The 20395-nt window shown below is 37.7% G+C and overlaps 1 protein-coding gene across 4 annotated transcripts in view; it reads right to left on the bottom strand.

The window, feature by feature from the left end:
• Positions 1-17992, bottom strand: part of DUSP19 (dual specificity phosphatase 19) — a 29731-nt gene extending 11739 nt beyond the window's left edge. For all 4 annotated transcript variants that reach the window (XM_085000039.1, XM_021074751.2, XM_021074752.2 and 1 more), the window contains exons 1-3: positions 17590-17992; positions 12700-12746; positions 4052-4204 (exon numbers count right to left, since the gene is read on the bottom strand). In XM_085000039.1, the coding sequence (XP_084856165.1) occupies positions 4052-4204; positions 12700-12746; positions 17590-17815 (426 nt within the window). In that variant the 5' untranslated portion in view covers positions 17816-17992. The remainder of the gene's footprint in view (positions 1-4051; positions 4205-12699; positions 12747-17589) is intronic.
• Positions 17993-20395: the final 2403 nt, after the last annotated feature.

Raw genomic sequence — 20395 nt, 5'->3', positions numbered from 1 at the left:
TTCCTTTAACTCAAAACAAATTAAATATTCCAAAGAAACTTGTAATCATAAGCTTAATAAAACACCCTTCAGTGTCATTTTTAATGTTTCCTGATTGCCTATTAGTTATCTCTATTTTATCATCCACGCATAATGCTTTTGAAAATGAAACTAGCTTTATTTTCAGTCTTACACACTGTGCATCCAGTTTTAGCTGATGTTTAATAATATTAGTATTTAATTCCCTCTTACATTCTTCATGTAATAGCTATTTTTTGTTGGCTTCTATAGCCTTTGAATTTACCTATTTACCTGCTATTATTCCTTAGGTATCATACTGTCCTTAAAAGTTTTCCAAAGAAACTATTAGCTTCATATCCCCTTTCCAGAACTCAAAGTAGTGACAATTAAATAATTTATGAAGCAAGTTTTTCTTTTGCGTTTGCTGTTTCCTCCACTTGAAAGGTCTCTGCTCTCTCCTTGGTCCAGCTAATTTTAGCTTCTGTTCTAAGAAGCCTGCCTCTCTCTGAGGGAGATGAGGACAGGAGGAATACCTTAGCCATCTTTGTACACCTGCTGTACTTAGTGCAATTGTTGACACATAGTAGGTATTCCATAAATGTTTGCCAAGCAAATAAATCAATTTTATTCTACATTTCTGAAAAAACATTCCCTTAAAAAAAAAAATCAAATCATTTGGATTTTCCATGTGGCGTACAGTATAACCACATGGCGTTGTCTCTACAAAGGCACAGGTTCTGACCCTAGAACTTCCACATGCCCGGATGTGGCCAAATACTTAAAAAATAAAATAAAATCAGCATTTTTCTATGGGCAGGTAGAAATTATTTAATAGTATTTCTATTTTACATAGCTTGCTTTGTTCTCATGTTGTTATGAATAACCTTTCAATTAGCCTGCATACTCCTTGAGTGCAACAAAAATACATCCCTAGCATCTTTTCAGAATAAGTACTTCAGATTTTTTGACAGATTAACTGAGCCAAGTTCAGATATTTTTTAAAATGAGCCTTCTGACACATAAAAAATATATTAAAATGCTAACAGTGGTTATATCTATATAGTGGAAATGGATGGTCTTAATTTTTACTTTTCTATATTTTCCAATGTTTCTACAATGTTATAAATTATATCACATTTTTAAAATCACATCTTATAAATAAGTAAACATGGAATACCAAATACACATTTTCATACTAACAAATAAAACCTTTTGCACATAAAAAAGGGGGCCAAGAAAATGTTCCTAGAAGAACTTTTGAGGTTACCTTACTACTTCCCTCACATGTGTATATCTGTCCCTTTGAGCATAAACCTGACAAGTAATGCCCTAGGCAGAGACAGAGGAAGGACACAGAAACCAAATAAAGAGGGTTTTATAAGTACAGAGGGAAATGAGGAATGACAGAGGAAAATGGAAGGCATTCCATTTGACAGCTACATGTAAAAAGATAAAAACAAACTAGGGCCTAAAAAGGTAGTTTTGAAACACTTAATTCATTGAATAATTATTTAATATTTACATATACAATAGGCAAAATCATGATGAGACTGTTCTAGAAAAAAATCAATGAAGAAAATTCAAGAATTTTATTGCTAAAATTAAACGTATTAATCAAAACAATAAAGAGTTTTGAGAGTAAGGAAATATTGGCTGAGGCTAAAATTCCAGTATAGAACATAAGGTTTGATAAATTAGAACACATTTCAGAATTCTAATATAGCTTTTAGCAGAAACATTTTATGTAACTCCTCAGATTCTCTTGGTGTAGTCGCCTCATGGGCATTCAGCTTGCTCTACTCAGCTCCCAGCCCTTTGGCTGACCGCCTCCCTGAGGCCCACTGAGTTTTGCTTGCCTAAGAACGCCTGGCTTTTCCTCATGGCAGGCTGTGAATAGACAGTTACACCCTGGGTTCTGAATTCTCTTGCTGCTTCTGAGCTTGGATGGCAAGTCACAGCACAGGCATCGGGTTTAGCTTCAAAGTGGCTGCTGAGGAGCAGAGTGCCTGGAACTGTGGGGGCTAGTTACCTCTCTGTGGGTAAATTTTGACCAATAGGAAATAGGAGCTAACAGTCAGGCAGATACATTTTCTCTCTGCCCTCCCTCCCAATATCTTTATTGAGGTACAGTTTATTTGAACTCCCTGCCTGGGGATATCTTAGGTACCACCCTGCTGAGCACCCAGATATTTTGCTGTCAGCTCATTATGAAGTTGTGCTCAGCAAGTAAACACATTATCTCACTTTACTTCTCCTTCTTTCCTAAATCACTTCCCTTTCTTCTCACTCTCACTGTGGAGGGATTCCTTCTCTCAGATGAAGAATCAACTCTTAATCCTTGCCTCAGGTTCTGTTTTTCAGGAAACACCAGCTAAGAGCTTTTTTCTTTTCTTTTTTAGGCAAGTTAAGTTTTTATTTGGGGACCTTACTGAGGACTATACTTCAGGAGACAGCTTCTCAGACAGTTCTGAGGAACTGCTCCTAAGGGCCATTTTAATTAATGATTACACCTTTCACTTTTTACTTGCAGCATGTACATTATCTTCTAATATGAATATGGATGCTGCCTATATTTTTCCTTTATAGATGGCTAGACATATTCTACATCTCCTTGGAAAAGCAACTAACACAGAAGCATTATCACTTTTATTTTTAACACTATTAGCTGGCACGCTGAAATGTGACAATCTAGAGTCTATAAAAACTTTTCACAAGAGAACAGACTGGCCAATATTAGGCTTTGAATTAGAAAGCATCTTCCTTTTCTTTCATCCAAGTATCTGCTATTAAGTAAGATTGAATACTTTTATATTTTCCTGGTAATCTAGAGGAAGGTGTCTAGAACAGTTCTGGGTACATAAGACACTCAATAAATATTATTAAATGAAAGAAAGGAAGAGAGAGGGAGGGAGAAAGGGGAAGAGATAAGGTAGAAGAGAGATCATTAGAATTTAATTAAACTGGATTCTAATATTAACTGTCATTATTTGTTGAGTGCTCCAGGATGGTTAACTTTTCTCTGTAAGTGCTTCTATGTTTCCATCTATTCTCTCACATAAGTTTTGTAAGAATTATTTACAGACTAAAAATGATGTGATTTCCAGGTATAGTTATTGTTAACAGCCAACCTAGAAGCTCTGCCTGTCAGAAAGTATTGACTTGGATCCAGTACCAAGACTTATGTATTGTATTATGTGCTGGTCTTCTAAAGTCAGAGAACCAGGGGACAGCTTCAGATCAGCATTTTCATACAGTCTCAGTAAAGCAATACGTATTTAGCCCTTAGAGTGCCCTATAATTCTATTGTTAAAAATGTAGATTCAGGAGTTCCCATCGTGGCGCAGTGGTTAACGAATCCGACTAGGAACCATGAGGTTGCGGGTTCGGTCCCTGCCCTTGCTCAGTGGGTTAACGATCCGGCGTTGCCGTGAGCTGTGGTGTAGGTTGCAGACGCGGCTCAGATCCTGCGTTGCTGTGCCTCTGGCGTAGGCCGGTGGCTACAGCTCCGATTCAACCCCTAGCCTGGGAACCTCCATATGCCGCAGGAGCGGCCCAAGAAATAGCAACAACAACAACAACAAAAGACAAAAGACAAAAAAAAAAAAAAAATGTAGATTCACAATGCCTACCTTGGCCACAAATATGAATGCATATTAATCTTTGTAAATACACTAGTAGGACTAGAGTAGCCTCTGTCCCATAGTCCACCTGATTACCTTGCAAACTGGTCAGAGGGCAGGTGGTTATAAACCATCAAAGGAAATCTAAATACATATATACACAGGAAAATTCAGTAAATGAAAAATTTTTAACCTTATCATTTCTTAGGAATGTATAGGAAGATGAGAAATTAAAGCTTAAAATAAATATCTCATTGAAAAAAAGAGAAATTGTAGAACTAAATAATTGTAGGAATTAATGAAATATTGTTGAAGGGGAAATTTCATAAAGGTTATCTGTGTATTTGCTACAGAGAAAATAAAGACTGGATAATGGACCCATATCTTTAAATTTCTGCTTGTGAAGAACAGTGGATCAAAATAAAACTTACCTTCATTTTTGCTTGTTCAATAAATTTAAAACATTCTGGAAAATAAGATAGGATATTGGTTTCAGGCAGATCCAGTATAGAAATACTCTTATATATAAAGTCATTGAGGAAAGCATTTTCAACTCCATATGCAACATTGAGAATATGAGTCACCTTAAAGAGAAAAAAGAGATGATTTTTAAAAATTTTTCATGAATTAGGTTAATTAAACAAGGATTGAGATGTCGAGATCTGTAACAAGAATAAACAATTTGGAGTTCCTGTCTTGGCTTGGTGGTTGACGAATCAGACTAGGAACCATGAGTTTGTGGGTTCCATCCCTGGCCTTGCTCAGTGGGTTAAGGATCCGGCATTGCCATGAGCTGTGGTGTAGGTCACAGATGCGGCTCGGATCCCACGTTGCTGTGGCTGTGGCGTAGGTGCCCCACCCCCCCAAAAAAGAATAAACAATTTAAGCATGACTCACTTGAATAACATTTTCTTTAGGAAGCCTTTTCTGACTACCTCATCCCTTATCAAAAGTGCTATTTCTCTATACTCCTGGGCACTCTCTACTTGCCCTATTTAGCCCTTAAGACTTAGAGACTGTCTCCTTTACTGCTAGAAACTCCATGAGGGTAGGGACTATGTTTTGCTTACTCACTATTAATAACTAAGCACAGGGAGTGAGCAGTGTTCTCAGCATAGAAAGTACTTAAAATATTTTTGAATAAATCAATGAATGTTCCTGTAAAAAATTAAGGAGTGCCCTTGTGGATCAGTGGGTTAAGGATCCCATGATGTCAATGCTGTGGCTTGGGTTACAGCTGTGGCACAGGTGTGATCCCTGGCCCGGGAAGGGAACTTATGCACTATCAAAAAAAAAAGAAAAAAATATGTGTATTTTAAAGTTGTCCTGTGTCGGGAGTTCCCGTCGTGGCTCAGCGGTTAACAAATGCAACTTGGATCCATGAGGACACAGGTTTGATCCCTGGCCTCGCTCAGTGGGCTAAGGATCCGACATTGCCATGAGCTGTGGTATAGGTCGCAGATGTGGCTCGGATCCTGGGTTGCTGTGGCTGTGGTATAGGGCCGGTGACTAGAGTTCCTATTGACCTCTAGCCTGGGAACCTCTATATGCCACAGGTGCGGCCCTAAAAAAAACAAAAAAAAACTAAATAAATAAATAAATAAAGCTGTCCTATGTCACAGTGGGTTAAGGATCCAGTGTTGTCACTGCAGCAGCTTGGGTAACTGCTATGGTGCAAATTGGATCCCTGGCCCAGAAACTTCCATATGCCACAGGCTCAAACAAAAACATACAACTTAAGTTAGGGAAATGCATCAGCAGCACACAACCTCCCTTTACATAATTATTTCCCTATTTTCCTTTCATATTCTAAGTACAATGGTTCTCAAGTGTGCCTGCACATTAGAACCACCTAGTAAGCCTAAGCCTTTTTTAAAAGTCATAGGATCTCAAACCCAGAAATTCTGATGAATTAGAATGGATGAAATTAGGATGGTCATGAAAGGTTTCCTTTTAAATGCTACACATAAGCAACCTCCTCCTCCATCTTTTCATTCCAGCCCCTTTCTTAGGGTCCACCAAGCACAGGCAAGGAGCCATGTGGCAAGTCCGCTAAGAGAATCGAAAGGCTAAAAGGATCAGAAACCTGAGTCCCTATTTCTTATCAGGACATGCTTCTCACTGTGTGTATTCTCTCTTAGGATGGGTCTTAGGTTTTGCTTGATCTTAGTACTTTCTTGTATTTCATATGTATTTTAGAGTATTTGCTCAGTCTTGCCTCTTTTGCCCCCATTACCATCACAGGTATGGCTCTAGAAGTGTCCCATTCCTTCCTTCAACACAGCTAATTGGATTCAGGTGGACACCTGACTTAAGCCTAGCTGATCAGATTAACTCAAGAAATTTTTAAAAATAGGTTTGTTAGACAGTAGAATGATCCACAAACTTGAGAGCTTTAAGAAAGTCATTTTCTGGAGTTCCCATTGTGGCTCAGCAGGTTATCAACCCAACGAGCATCCATAAAGATATGGGTTCTATCCCTGACTTGCTCAGTGTGTTAAGGATTCCATGTTGCTGCAAGGTGTGGCATAGGTCTTGGATGCAGCCTGGATCCCATGTTGCTGTGGCTGTGGCAGAGGCTGGCAGCTGCAGCTCAGATTTGAACCCTACCAACGGTGCGGCCCTAAATAGACCAAAAAAAAAAAAAAAAAGTCATTTTCTATTAAATGCTCAGAAAAGCTAAAAGATGCCTGCTCCCAAATGGGAAGAGCAAAGCAGATGTGCAGAGAGAGGCCATAAGTCCTAGATGGCCTTCTATTCCCTGACATGGCCATTCTTTTCCCTTGATGCAGGCCTAAGACATCATACACATTCTTTTTCCTTGTTCAGGTTTCTGTGGCTCATAAGCAAAAGAGTATTGATTAAGACACTCAGAGAACTAGGCCTTATGCAGAGAGGGCCATAGGCCATTTACTAACCTAAATGCCTTATGGAAAGAAGACAACAGAAGAAAAACTCAAATCTACTCATGAGACAATCTTAACTAGAAAGGAGATGGGAGAAGCTTTTTAGAAGATAGTCTGCAATGTCCTCTGCTTTTCCCAGTGAAGTCCTACCTGACTACGTTACATTACTCTCTCACTAAGTACTTCTGACCACGATGATATGATTATGCCCTTAATAACATAATATTCCAATGTTTTATAATATTCATGTGTTTACCTTGTCTCTAGAACTATACTCTAGGAGTTCCCATTGTGGCTCAGCGGTAACAAACCCAACTAATATTCATGAGGATGCAGGCTCAATCCCTGACCTCACTCAATGGGTCAGGGGATCTGGCATTGCCATGAGCTGAGCTGTGGTGTGGTTCTCAGACACAGCTTGGATCCTGCATTACGGGGGCTGTAGCGCAGGCCTGCAGGTGTAGCTCCAATTCGACCCCTAGCCTAGGAACTTCCATATCCCATGAGTGCGGCCCTGAAGAAAAAAAAAAAAAAACTATACACTCCACATTCCCTAATGACCAAAAATTAGGTCCAACCACTTATAGAATATACCTATATCTATATTGTTTCCCTATACATCACAGAATTACAGAAATAAGAATCTTGGGAAAGCCTGTTGAAAGGTAAAGGTGCTTTACAGATATTGTAGATTATTAAACTACCTAGTATCTATGTAGTTTAGCTGTTTGGAAATGCAATTTATATGTGTATCAATTGAATGGTCCTGATTGAAAAGAACTGTACTGAGCCACAGGTCACAGGTCGTGGTGGTGGTGGTGATGGGGACTCAGCCTAAAACCTGTCTAGGAATAAATCATACTTTCCAAAATGCAGTTAGAGAGGATCTAACAATGATTGACCTTGGGATGCCCTTTATAAAAGGGATAATAAGAATATCCCCTTTATTTTGTACTTAGTATGTTCCAAGCATATATATCATCTCACTTAATCCTCATATGTAGGCATTATCAAAAAATTATTTTTTGAACTGGTCCAAAAATCAAAACATTATTTTAAAAGAAATGTTAAAAAGTCTTCCTCTGACCCTGTCCCTCTCCTCTCCAGTTTCTTATGCCAATAGGGTAACCACCATTTTTGGTTTCTCATATATTCTTTTTTTTTTTTTTTTTTTTTTTTTTTGGTCTTTTTGCTATTTCTTGGGCTGCTCCCGCAGCATATGGAGGTTCCCAGGCTAGGGGTCGAATCAGAGCTGCAGCCACCAGCCTACGCCAGAGCCACAGCAATGCAGGATCCGAGCCGCATCTGCAACCTACACCACAGCTCACGGTAACGCCAGATCGTCAACCCACTGAGCAAGGCCAGGGACCGAACCCACAACCTCATGGTTCCTAGTCGGATTTGTTAACCACTGCGCCACGATGGGAACTCCTCTCATATATTCTTTTACAACATCTTTTTGCAAATATTTTGTGTACTCCTTTTCTTACACAAAGGCAACACTTTTAGGTTTTTTCCCCCATTTAAAAATGTCCTGGAGATCTTTTCATTTCAGTATTTAGAGACACTTATCCCATCAAAAAAATGGGCAAAGATCTAAACTGACAATTCTCCAAAGACATACAGATGGCCAAAAAACACATGAAAAGATGTTCAACTCACTAATTACTAGAGAAATGCAAATCAAAACCTCTCTGAGGTACCACCTTACACCAGCCAGAATGGCCATCGTCAAAATGTCTACAAACAATAAGTGCTGGAAAGGGTATGGAGAAAAAGGAACACTAGCACACTGTGGGTGGGATCGTAAATTGGTGCAACCACTGTGGAAAGCAGTATGGAGATTCCTCAGAAAACTAAAATAGAATCACCATTTGGTCCAGCAATCCCACTCCTGGGCATCTATCCAGAGAAAACCATGACTCAAAAAGACAAATGTACTCCAATGTTCATTGCAGCACTATATACAACAGCCAAGACATGGAAACAACCTAAATGCCTATTGACAGAGGAGTGGATAAAAGAAGATGAGGTACATATACACAATAGAATATTACTTAGCCATTAAAAGGAAAGAAATAATGGTATTTGCGGCAACATGGATGGACCTAGAAATTATCATGCTAAGTGAAGTCAGTTAGACAATGAGACACCAAGATCAAATGCTATCACTTACATATGGAATCTAAAAAAAGGACACAATGACTTTCTTTGCAGAACAGATACTGACTCACAGACTTTGTGGTTTCCAAATGAGACAGGTTGAGTGGTGCGGGGATGCACTGACGGTTTGGGATAGAAAGGCCATAAAATTGGGTTGTGATAACTGCTGTACAACTATGAATGCAATAAAATTCATTGAGTAATAAAAAAATAAAAAATAAAAGTTCTCATTTTTATCCTGAAAAAAAAGTATTTAGAAACTCTTGTTTATGTTTCTTTTTTGAAAACTATAGAGTATTCTGTTATGTGGGTATAATATTCATTTAACCAATTCCCTACTGAAGGAAATGTGGGTTGGTTTCAATAATTTGTTATTATAAACAATGCTGCAGTAAATAACTTGGAACATTTTATGTTACACTTAGTTTTCTATTCTCTTTTGTGCTTAGTTGTGCTTATACTAAGCACTCAATGAGTACCTTACTAATAAAGCAACCATTAATACTGTATTTAAACATTAAAATGAAATTCTTTTAGAAATTTCTGAACTGATCCTCCATAAGATAATTTCTATTAGTTATTGCACTTAAATTCTAAGATAGCCCTTTGAAATGTGCCATGTATTTTTTTTTTTTTTTTTTTTTGCTTTATAGGGCTGCACCCATGGCATATGGAGGTTTCCAGGTTGGAGTCCAATCGGACCTACAGCTGCTGGCCTACACCATAGCCACAGCAAAGCAGAACTGGAGCTGTGTCTGCGACCTACACTACAGTTCACGGCAATGTCAGATCCTTAACCCACTGAGTGAGGCCAGGGATCGAACCTGCAACCTCATGGTTCCTAGTTGGATTTGTTTCCACTGTGCCATGAAGGGAACTCCTTTGCCATGTATTTAAATCAATAATTTTGTCTTGTAGCATCCTTAAATTTTTCTAGAAACCCTCTATTCAGCTCCCCAGCTTACTTCTGCTTCTTCAAGGCATCTATCAGGGTCATATGTACAGAGAATGATCTTTTAAACAGCGGCTTGGTTCACATCACCAGGATGAAACTGAATTTGAACCAGTTTTTCATAAGAGGAACTAGATTATAAAACATGCCAATGGGAGTTCCCACCGTGGCTCAGTGGTTAACGGATCCGACTAGGAACCATGTGGTTGTGGATTTGATCCCTGGCCTTGCTCAATGGGTTAAGGATCTTTCGTTGCCATGAGCTGTGGTGTAGATTGCAGATGTGGCTCAAATCCTGCATTGCTGTGGCTGTGGTGCAGGCTGTCGGCTCTAGCTCCGATTTGACCCCTAGCCTGGGAACCTCCATATGTCATGGGTGTGGCCCTAGAAAAAGCAAAAAGACAAAAAAAAATTAAATAAATAAATTTAAAAATAATTAATAAAAATATAAATAAAACACGCCAATGAAAAAATTCATTAGTTTTTCTAACTTTCAGTTTTCCTCTGAGAAACATTACTTTATTCATGTAAGCAAGACTCTAAAATTGGTTCTACTTATGTTGAAATATTGATCTAAGAGGGTTCCTATTAGGAAATACAGACATGCTCATATCCTTATGCAATTCCACCATTATCTCTTACTGTCAGGCAGTTATTATTATAGCAAAACAAGGAGAGTCCAGTTTAAACACAAATAAGTACACTGTGAAGTAAACATATCAAATTAGTTAATGAATTGGTGAACAGTTATTTCCTTGGAGAAATTAACTGCAAATGTTTATCACATAAAATTATCAATCACGATTCAATCAAAATTTTTTCTAAGAGCTGTAGGATGAAAGATAAGTAGGACAGGGTCTCTAATCCTCTAGAAGTTTGCTGAATGATAGAGAAAGGGGAGTGTGTTTACTGACAGTAATAATACAAAGCAGAGGTGTTAGGAGCTATTGGAAAAGAACATAGTGTGGTGGGACCTGAAGGGAGGAACACTTTACTGAACTTGTCTCCCCAAGAGCCTCTGCATTTGCTATTCTCTCAGCCTGAAGTGCACTTTCCCTGATATCAGCATGGCTGACTCTGCCATAGGGTCTCAGTTGAAATACTATTCCCTCAGAGAGGCCTGCCCCCTGCTACTTTTCTCATTGCCTTGTTTTAATTTTTTCAGAGAATTTATTCTCATCTGAAAGTATATTTTAAGAGCAAAGATGTTATTGCTTGTTCATGTCTCCCTCTTCTATATCTAGGAAGAGACCTAGTATCCAATTTACGTCATGGTTGAGAAGCAGGGTTGCATTCTCTTGGCTACTCCCTGTCTCTTTCAAATCACTTCTTTTCCACATTCCAGTAAAAATCTTTGCTCTTCAAGGTTTACACAAGGTCATTCCTTGGGCACTTGATCCTCAGTTTTCTGACTCCTTCTCCAGTTGCTACCATTATCCTAAGTGACATCAATTTCTACTTGGGTTTAAGAGGCCCCTGACTACCTCATTGCCAATGACCTTTATCACCATCCCCTTCAGCCACACTCTTAAAAGACCAAAGCCCAGAACTGCTCCAGCCCTGATACCATTAAATCAGGCATTCCACTGTCATCTTTCCAGCTTTCTCAGGTATGCCTCCTGCACCTCACCAGAACCATCAAATCCTTGATCTTTCCATTTTCTTTTTATCTATCAGCCCCCAGCTTGGAACTGATCCCTGGACCAGGAACTCCACATGGTATGGGGGAGCCAAAATGATTTAAAAAAAGAAAAAGAAAACAAAAGGGAAAATAAAGGACCTCTTGGAGTTTTTGCAGTGGCTCAGTGGTAAGGAATCTGACTTGTATCCACGAGGACGCAGGTTCAATCCCTGCCCTGCTTAGTGGGTTGGGGTCCTGAGTTGCCACAAGCTGTGGTGTAAGTCAGATCCTGGGTTGCTGTGGCTGTGGTGAAGGCCGGCAGCTGCAGTTCCAATTCGACCCCTGGCCTGGGAACTTCCATACGTGCAGCCATAAAAAGCAAAAAAAAAGTTTTAATTTTAAAAAGGAGGACCTCTTGCAATCCTCAAATCATAGAAATTCCATGACCCTGAACTGGTGCTTGACAAAACAGTACATGGTGAATTTTTTTCAGTAAATATTGAAGTAATAAATGGCATCAGTTGAGTGGGGGAAGGTGGGAGAAGATGGCAATGGGGAAGATGGGGTATGTGAGTTGGGACACAAGGCACAGATAAATATTGGACAGGAAGAGAAGAGGAACTATATAAGCAGAGGCAGGAAGATGTGCCTCCAAAGTCAGGTTCATGAAGATATGTGAAAGGAGACTGAGAGAATATAAAACTGAAAAGATGGATTACAAATTCACGTATTTGAATTAAGTGCAATAATATTGCAACTTTATTAAAATGATAGCCAAATCTTACCAATTCTACTTTGAAATGGACCAATACAGTTTTTTCCTAAATAAATGTAACAATTAAAATACTTCCTGGAGCCCCCATTGTGGCTCAGTGGTAATGAACGCAATAAGTATCCATGAAGATGTGGGTTTGAACCAATGGGTTAAGAATTCAGTGTTGCTGTAAGGTGTGGTGTAGGTTGCCAAAAGATCTCGAATCTGGTTGGCATTGCTGTGGCTGTGGCATTGGCCAGCAGCTGCAGCTCCAATTCAACCCCTAGCCTGGGAACTTTCATATGCCCCCTGTGAGGCCCTAAAATAAATAAATAAATAAATAAATAAATAATAAAAACGGAGTTCCCGTCGTGGCGCAGTGGTTAACGAATCCGACTGGGAACCTTGAGGTTGCGGGTTCGGAACCTGGCCTTGCTCAGTGGGTTAAGGATCCAGCGTTGCCGTGAGCTGTGGTGTAGGTTGCAGATGCGGCTCGGATCCTGCGTTGCTGTGGCTCTGGCGTAGGCCGATGGCTGGGGCTCCGATTCGACCCCTAGCCTGGGAACCTCCATATGCCGCAGGAGTCGCCCAAGAAATAGCAAAAAAAAGACAAAAAATAAAAAATAAATAAATAATAAAAACTTCCTATACACTATGCCAGACCTGAAGTATTTCTTTTTTACCTTGTGCTTTTTCAGTGTATCCAGATCATGAGCAGCATCTTGCGACCCTATAAGAAATAAATCACACCACCTTGAACGTAAAAATAATCATCCTGACTCTCTAATATTTACAAAAATTCTGTTAGTTATCCATTTATTTTAAGTAATACCACTGGGAGAAGCTTAGTCTAACTTTCTGAAAGCTAATTCAGGAATATTCATCACAAAATATTCATCTTATATATACTCTTAGACACTGAAATCCCACTTCTAGGAGTTTTGTCTAAAAGTCCTGGATATTGCAAAGATGAGCTATCAGGATGTTCATCACAGTATTTTTTGTAATTAAAAAAAATACACACAAAAAAAACCAACCAAAGTCAATAATAGGAGTTGGATCATATTAAAGATAGTACAATTATTTAGTGAAATATAGTACAGCCCTTAGAAATAAAGAATGTAGAAGAATATTTATGACATGGAAATATATTCTCACTGTATTAGGGGATAAAAGCAGGTTTCAAAGTATCATCAGCTGTTTTTGTAAAGACAAAACCTATGCACATGCTTAGCAATGAACGAGAAGTATACAGACAAAACGTTAAAAGTAGGATTATAGGTGATTTTCTTTATGCTCATTTGTACCTTTACAATAAATACCTATTTCTTTTTGAAAGGGAAGTTTTAAAAAGACACCCACAAAACAAATTAGTGCCAGCTGTTCTGGGAACACCCAGTAACTTAGAGCAAGTGCTGCTGGTCTCTAAATTCCACCCACGTTCCGTGTACCACTAGGGCTGTACCCTTTACCAGTTTCTTCCTGTCAAAGTTGGATTTCCAGGTCTCCCACACCTGGAAAATGATTCTAGTTAATAAGCAAGTTTATACAGAAGAATAACTATTAAAGTAAGTTACGTAACTGAAAAAAAATAGGGCATTTATTATTTAAATATTTCAAGTGTTTTACATTCCTGAATTAGGTTCCATTATGAACCATGTTTTTCTCACCTCACTTATCTGGGAAATCTGCCAGCTTCTATAAAGTGATTTTAGGTAGAAAGAAGGCCAGCCAGTATGCTGTTAGCCAATATTCTCTTGGTAATATGAAATTCACAGGTTCCTTACTGAGTCTACATTCGACTTTATTCCACTTAAAAGTTAGCCTGTCAAAATATTAACATATGTTAAAGCTGTATGGTGGATATGTAATTGTCTGTTATAGTGTAGTCTATAATTTTTTACACATTTGAAATACTTCATAATTTCTCAGTTTTCGGTAGGAAGTCCTATTCATCTCCAGGAGGGGGAAATAGGTTCAAATAAGTTAACTGAAATTTGGTGGTTCATATGCATGTTATCTTTTAAATAATAATCCTACTCTGCCTATTTTTAAAATTGCAAAAAAAAACGAAACATGCATGAATGAAATTCTCTTTTACCCTAAATTGTCATTATTATATTTATCAAAACTGGATACCTTCATCATTTCTATTAAACACACACACACACACACACACACGCACACACACACCAAACAGGATAGATCAGTTTTATTCCAGAGTTGGCTGCTGTATTTTGAAAATGACTTCCAAAATATGAATATATTGATACAGATTTAGTATTCTCGAAATCAAAAGCAACTTTTATGCTCTGCCTTTTCAAACAATAAGAAAATTATATAAGTGTTAATAGTCTAGGGAATAATTTTAGTTAGCACAAATGGACTTCAGGTAATTGGCTTGAGCGTTTCATCTAATACTTGGTAGTATTCAGTTCATGCTAAGTCTCTCTAAATTCTAGATATAAACATCAGCTTTTCTCCAATTTTAAATGGTTGCTTTGTGTTGTAGTCGGGTTAAACTTTTACTGGAAAAACACATCATTAAAGGAAATAAACATGTATTACTTAGATAAACTATAACACTGTAGTGTTATAACAATGTGTTACTTAGATCTTTGTTTTGAAAAAGTAGAATGTTATCCTTCTATAAACTATCTTAATTGATATTTTAAAATAAATATGAATTTTATGATTTTAACATTGGCAACATGAACCCATACTTATGTTAAACTTCATAGATCTGAATAGCAAATCAATCTTAACCGCATAATTTTTTAAATAACAAAAAAAGAAACTGATGAATAGGACTACAACTAAAGAAGTTTCATAATAATAATTTACAGTTATAGTTTACATTGATACTTACAAAGCACTAATTACCTTGCCCAACATTACTATGGAAATATTATGGATGTGGTAACTGATTTAGAAAGTATATTACATGCTATTGGAGTTGGGACTTCTAACAAGTTAAATGTTTTGCAGTCATAATATATGTATCTCAAAAATAAGTTATGTAAGATCGCTGGAATCCCGTTTCTATTTTCCAAGAGATCTTTTTTTATGAAAATAACAAATATTGCATAAATTCTGACTTAGTATGTCTTTTTTTTTTTTTTTTTTTTTTTTTTTTGCTACACCCAAGGCATGTGGAATTTCCCTGGCCAGGGATCAAATCCGAGCCAGAGCATCAACCCAAGCCACTGCAATGACAATACAGGATCTTTAACCTGCTGCACCACAAGGAAACTCCCTGATGTAGCATATCTTAATTTACAAATCACAAAAACAAACCACAAAAAAATTATTACTGAAACAAACCAAAAAGATATTATTACATTACTGAAAAAGGAAATAAATGACATTTCACAGAGAAATGTTTTATTTGAAAAAATTTGTAAGAGTGAACATTCATAAATGGATGGAAATATAAGCATAAATTACAATAAGGGTGAGGTATAATAGCATTTGTGAAAGAATTTTACAAAATAAAGAGCTTTACAAATTTAATGTATTATCTGCCTCCTAAAAAGATTAGGCTTCTAGATCTGGAAATCCTCTACAACATTATAAAGGATTCCAAGATTTTTACCTAGAATTGAAGAGATGATCTCAAAATGAGACCACTTAGGACTTCTTTATAGGATGGATATAGTAAGTAGTAAGTATAATTACCCAAGATAAATGGAACTTTCCACTTTGACAAATTAAGTTGGATTCAAGAAAATTCCTAGTGACTTTTTCTGTAAAATTCCTAGTGACTTTTTCAAAACCTAGAGCAAAAAATTACTTACTAAGATCTTTCATCAACCTGTTAGATAGTTCAAGAGCCTATATAAGATTTTTGAAATGCAGAAGCTTGGGTGAATTTATTCTCCACCAAAAACAACAGTTAATTTCATGTAGTGCTAGGTGGGAGCTGTGTTGCTCTGAAGAGGTGAAGGAAGCTCTTTGAAGCAACCTAGAAACAACCCCTGCATCATTCATGCAAAAGAACTTTAGATGTAATCATCCAAAGGTCCCTTGGGAATAAGTCACTTGTAACTGGGAAGAAAAAGGTCCATCTACTTTTCAGAAGAAAAGAGGTTGTACCTGATGAAAATATCCCATTTCCTGGTCCAGAGAGAAGACATATAAGGCCTAGTTTCAGAAATCCCTCCCAATACTCTCTCAAGATCCTGGAAAGGTTCCAACACTACCTTGATCAGCTCACTTTGGGTAAGTCTAGATAAAAAAATAACAAGCGAAGTTCATGAAGACTATGAAAGGGTGAATGATTTAAAATCCTACCATAATTATTTTAAAGCATTATTACTACAATGGAAGGCAAATGACCGAAAAATGTGCATGGACATACTTTCTTTCCTAAAAATAGTGTGCATATTCTGGGTGAATCTACCAGATTAGCTAAAGGATCCATATAATTTTTCACTGGGCTGCAGAAACTAACTGAAGATCTGTATCTGGTGAATTTAAAGACAAAGCGTGTATTAATTCATATAATATAATTAATAATAACTCATTTATATTGCAATTGATTTTTTAAAAAACTTTGGCAACAACTTCAGGACAACCCTATAAGATAGGTAGATGCTATTACTTAGCTTTACAGATGGTTTTTTGGAGCACCAGAAAGCGTAAATGACTTGCACCACTAGCTCATCTCTTTAAAGGTAGAGCAGGGCTGAAAGCCTGGACTCTCTGAGGCAGTCTATGTAACGATGGAGAGCAGCAGTCTATCAGACTTGAGCTCGTTCAAGGTACTTAACCAATCTTAAGTCCAGCTGCCATCTGTAAAATGGAGCTGATGATCCCTACTTCACAGAGGTTTTAAAAGGAGTGGGATGCTGTGTGCATTTCACATAATACCTGGCTATTTCTGATTCTCAGTTGTATTCTTTTTACTTAAGAGTGGCTTGGTTGCATAAATACTGATATATCATTAATCTTTCCAAGTCTTAATTTATCTATTCATAAGTGAAAAATAATTCAAACCTACTTGAAAATATTATTCACTATTTTTTAAAGAATACCATGTTCACACTCTTGCCAAGATAACAAGTCTGTATTATAGCTGTGCTTCATTTGTTATTTGCGGATTATGCTTTGTATGGGGAATCGCTATTTTCCATAATAAAAGAAACCATAAACCATCAGACTCACAGCTATAAAATAACAGGCCACCCTTTCCTTAACACTCCAAAAACAGACACCGGAACAGATGTGACCACAGGAGACATGCGCTCTGTGATCTTTCAAGGCCATATCCTTTCATTATCTAAGAAAACACCACATCAATGTGTCATCTCCCAGAGAAGTTAGAAAGAAAGAAAGCTTTTCTAAAATTCAAATACCAGGTGCTCTGAGCTACCAGAATCTATGCTTCTGCTGCATACAGCGGAGCAGAAACATTCCTAGCTAGCTAGTGGAAGTTTCACAGCCAAAAAAGGAAACATTTCAGTTTTCCGGCTGTTTAGTTGATAGCACAGACTATTACATGTTAGGGAGAAAAGCGAGAAAATAGAATGATTAAAAGAACTCAATGACTTAGTGGAAATCAATATACTCACCTAGGAGCAACCATGGCTTAATAACGCCAACTTGCAGGTCCAAGCTAAGATCCTGCACAAAACCACAACCTCCCCCACTGCTGGGCTCTACTTCTTCCACAACATGAATTCTGGAATCTTTCCAAGTTTCTATAATTTTCTTTCCAGTTAGCGTTGTCACCCTGGTGCATTGCTTCCTGAGATTATTCCGGGAGAATGCTTTAATTTCCTGGTTAAGGGAGTGCATTACATGAGCAGCGGCGAGGAACAGATATAAACAAAGCCAGCCAGCACAGTGAAGGGCTGAACTACTGGTCCCCTAGTATTAGGGTAACAAATACTGCCTCAGAGGCACACTGCCCTAAAGGTAACAGTAGTAGCCACTAGCCGGACGGCGGAGGGGTTCAGCTCAGGTTTTCCCAGTGCTGCAATGTAAGGGGAAATTTGGTTGGCCATTGAGAAACAGGCTCCGATTGGATGCTGTTTCTCCTTCCTGTCAGCCGAAGATTACGTTATTCTCGCTGAGAGTTTTGTCATCGTAGCTATTTAAAGCTAGCTTTATTATTCACTCAGAGTGGTAAAATAAGACTTAATTGGAGAGAAAGCTGATATTTCCTCCTTCCTTAAAAGCAGTGGTTTTCTCGATGTGTTCGATTGGTGTCACTTGTGGTGGCGACCTGAGTGTCCCTCCTGCTCTAGTGAGGCTGCGGAGTCACAGTCCAAAGCTGCCTGCCCATCTGCTTCTAGGATAATCCAGAGGGGCTGCAGCAGGCGTTGAAAGTTATTTTTCGCTTCCTATGTCCTTTGCACTTTCTCCTTCTGCTGTTTCTGCCAAGAGGAACATTTATTAGATTAAAAAAAAAAAACTGGTGTGTAGACTTGTGAGGTAACATTTTAAACAAAATCTGCAGAAGTAATTTTCTTCTTTTTAATTTTCTAATTATGTTTCTATATGCGGATTAAAACATAATGCATGTATTTTCTGACTTCTGACCTATATTTTCATTATCAGTAAAACTGCTTGAAGAAGGCTTCATGCAATAGACAGTGTTTATAAGAAGCATTGCAGCCAGTACTTTCAAACAGAGTTTCAGTACTTGGGAGTACAAACATCCAAATTTAAAAAACAGATCAATTATAGAATGATCCTGATTACAAAAGGATGATTTGTTTTACAAAAGAAATCTCAAGAGTTCTTTAAGTAGAATTTTTTCTTATCCCACCTAAAATAAAACACGATTTTAAATGGACTTAGACATAATGAATAAACACATGTATAAAGTGAAGTTGCACTTAAAGAACACTTATTCACAACACCAAATATCACAATTTTTGTTGCTGTTGAAACTTTCTGACTTAAAATTAAAATAAACCAAATTTCTACCTGTTGAAATGAGTGAGATAATTGGCCCAGGGCACCCTAAAATGAAGAACTCAAGAAAATTTTTGCATCATTTAGACAATCACATGTTTATCAAAAACAACTCCAACCACATTCATTCCATGTATTTATCATAAAATGATAAAAAAATGATTACCTGGTATTGAGCACATATTACTTGCAAGATTGTGTGCTTATAAGCAATTTCTGCATTCTTAGTATTATCCATTAGGTGCTTACTGATGTTTTACACACATTATCCCATTTGATCCCACCGCAAATTCATTATGTATATGGTATTATAATCATGTACATTTTATGGCTAACAGAACTCAAGTGCAGAGAGTACAAATAACATATCCTACATTTCACAGATCATGAGTTTAGATCCACAAGTAAAACCCAGGTTTGTTTCAGTCCAGCACCTTAGCTCTTGTTTACTATGGAATACTACGCTGCCCCCAAAATAATTGTAGTTAACAAATATTTATTGAGCATTCACTCTGTGCCAGGCACTGTTATAGTCACTGGGGATGTAGCAGTGAATAACAACAAAGTCCCCTCTTTTATGGAACTTATACCCAAATGGAGGAAACAGATGGACAAACAATGAATAAACTAAATTTTTATTCTAAGTGAGATGTTAATTTGGGACATTCTAAGTTTAATTTGCCTTTTAGTCTATAAAATAGAGATGTCAAGTGGGAAGCTACACATTTGAATTTGGACTTCACAGATGTTCTCAGCTGAAGATGTAAATTTTGAAGTAATTGACTTGAAGATGCCATTTAAAGCCATGACTGAATGAGGTGATCTAGTAGTGAATGTTGATAGAGAAACCTGAGGTGTGCCTTCATTTAGGGGTCATGAAGATGAGAGGGATCCAGCAAAAGAGACTAAAAAGTAGAAGTCTGGGAGGTAGGAGGAAAAGAGAGAAAGATTTGAGGATACAAATAAAGTGTTTCAATGAGGACAGTGTGATCAGCTCTGACATATGCTACTGAGAATGTTGAATAAGATGAAGACAGAGCTAAAATATTGAATTAAAGGCCTTCTCAGCAAGAATAGATGCTACATTCTAACACTACATAAATATTATCTGATTTAATTCTCATGGCAACCCAATGAGGGAGGTAATTGGGTTGGTAATATCTAATCCAATGGGTATGGTAATATCTATCATATTTTTACAGAGCAGGGCATTTAATCTGGAAATTAAAGATTTGGGGTTCCTGTCATGGCTCAGGGGGTTAATGAACCTGACTACTAGCATCCATGAGGATGCAGATTTGATCCCTGGCCTCGCTCAGTGGGTTAAGGATCTGGAGTTGCCGTGAGCTGTGGTGTAAGTTACAGACATGGCTCAGATCCCACATTGCTGTGGCTGTGGCATAGGCCGGTGGTTACAGCTCTGATTGGACCCCCAGGCTGGGAAACTGCATGTGC

This window comes from Sus scrofa, chromosome 15 (assembly GCF_054392235.1).
Source record: "Sus scrofa isolate SSC_HxYL_T2T_F1_AM1 chromosome 15, Sscrofa_HxYL_maternal_Yorkshire_Landrace_v2.0, whole genome shotgun sequence".
Classification (NCBI taxonomy): domain Eukaryota; kingdom Metazoa; phylum Chordata; class Mammalia; order Artiodactyla; family Suidae; genus Sus; species Sus scrofa.
This window is presented reverse-complemented; position numbering and strand designations above follow the sequence as displayed.